At 43.6% G+C, this 1,696-nt stretch overlaps 1 protein-coding gene across 1 annotated transcript in view; it reads left to right on the top strand.

Moving 5' to 3' along the window:
* LOC106101448 (pecanex-like protein 1) overlaps positions 1–1,696 on the top strand; it is a 23,769-nt gene that overhangs the window by 18,918 nt on the left and 3,155 nt on the right. Inside the window, exons 18-20 of the mRNA XM_013280685.1 lie at positions 509–568; positions 831–949; positions 1,260–1,683. Coding sequence (XP_013136139.1) covers positions 509–568; positions 831–949; positions 1,260–1,683 — 603 coding nt within the window. The remainder of the gene's footprint in view (positions 1–508; positions 569–830; positions 950–1,259; positions 1,684–1,696) is intronic.

Here is a 1,696-nt window from a genome sequence, read left to right as displayed (position 1 = left end):
CAACGCATCTGCAATTGCGGATGTCTATGGGCAGCGGTCGCTTTCTATTTCGGTGGATTCAGGTGGCCGCTTGCTCGTTTGCCACCTTGTATTAAAAAAAATCGTGGGCGTGCGTATGTCGGAGATAATTAAATAACAATCGTGTAACATTATAAACACCATCATTAGCTGACCACCATCTTAATTGATATCTTCACAACACACTAATCGAATTGCAATCATTTACAAAGATCAACCAATCGATTTTATAATAACAAAACGCATCATTCCACCATTCAAAGACAACTGTCATCTGTCATTCTATCGTCGTCTTGACATCTATGATACGATGCACATTCAGCCAGTACTCAAAATTATTAGTTGCCAGCAACTTTAATCGTTCAAAAATTAACAATAGTCTCGCCCCGTTGTACACATAAACATGATGATTTTGTAATATTTGTTTTATTGAAATTTTCAACAAATATTAGCAATAAATTCCTAATGACACAAATATGTTTCATATCAGGGTTCCAACAGTTGGGAGTGTAGCTGGCGCGAACCGCCGCGACGTGCTGCCAGCGCCAAGGTTATTTAATTTTAATGAATACTGCAATTCGCCCGCGACTCCGTCGACGCGGAATTAAAAAAAAAACAAATGGCCTATAAGTTCTTACAGACTATTTAACATTTATTGCAAATTTCATCCAGATCCGTTCAGCCGTTGCGGCTACAAACTGAAAAACATCATCTAAACGCATTTATGTATAATATTAATAAGATAAAATGAATATTTAAATTGTACTTACACACATTTACATGGTCACCATAACAGTAATATTGTACCGCAGGTGTCGAGCAGCCAGTACGGCAGCGCGGAGTCCTCGCTGGAGGAGCTGGCTCTGGGTGGAGCGGACACCGCGCCCGCGGACTGCCGGCCCGCCAGGGGGCGCCACGAACACATCGCCAGGTACACTAGATGTCACAGACACTAGCTGCCGCAGACACTAGACGTCACCGGCACTAGATGCCAAAAACACTAGACGCCATAGACACTAGGTGCCGCAGCATTAGATGTCGTACACCGTTGGTGACGCAGACACTAGGTGGCACGTACACTAAATATAGACACTAGCGGCCGTATACACTAAATGTTATAGACACTAGCCGTGACACTGTTAACACTATGGTCATTAGATACCATAGACACTTCGGACACTGTACAACAGACTTAGTGCACCAAAGTTATAAAACTAGTTTCTTTTTTTTTTAATTTTCAGATATTTCCTAAACGAGGGTACATCTAAAGATCTGTCTAAATTGAGCAAAGAGATCAGACACGAGCGTGAGAGTTACCGCGAGCTGACGGGGCGGTATATAGAGAAATCGGAAGCTATACCGTTAAAAGAAACGCATTACTCGGACTTATCTAATAAAGAATCTATACTAAAGAAGGAAACGAAAAAGGACTCAAAGGCTAAGGAGATAAAGACTAAAATCAAACGATCTGATTCTGGTCGCAGTGAGTTGAAGATGAACGTGAGTGTGGGCAGCAAGGTGCTGCTGGTGGAGCCGCTGGGGGTCTACGATTGCATCAACTTGGGGAGGAGGATCGATGTGCAGTGGCCCTCGGAGGCGCAGAGGGAGAGGGGTGGGAGGAACTTCTGGGGCAGTTGGGTTCCTTTGGCGGGGATGGACGGACTGGTAAGAAAATTTA

Source organism: Papilio polytes, unplaced genomic scaffold (genome assembly GCF_000836215.1).
Source record: "Papilio polytes unplaced genomic scaffold, Ppol_1.0 DF823980.1, whole genome shotgun sequence".
In the NCBI taxonomy this organism is placed as follows: domain Eukaryota; kingdom Metazoa; phylum Arthropoda; class Insecta; order Lepidoptera; family Papilionidae; genus Papilio; species Papilio polytes.
Note: the sequence above shows the minus strand (reverse complement) of the source record. Positions and strands in the feature narration are given on the sequence as shown.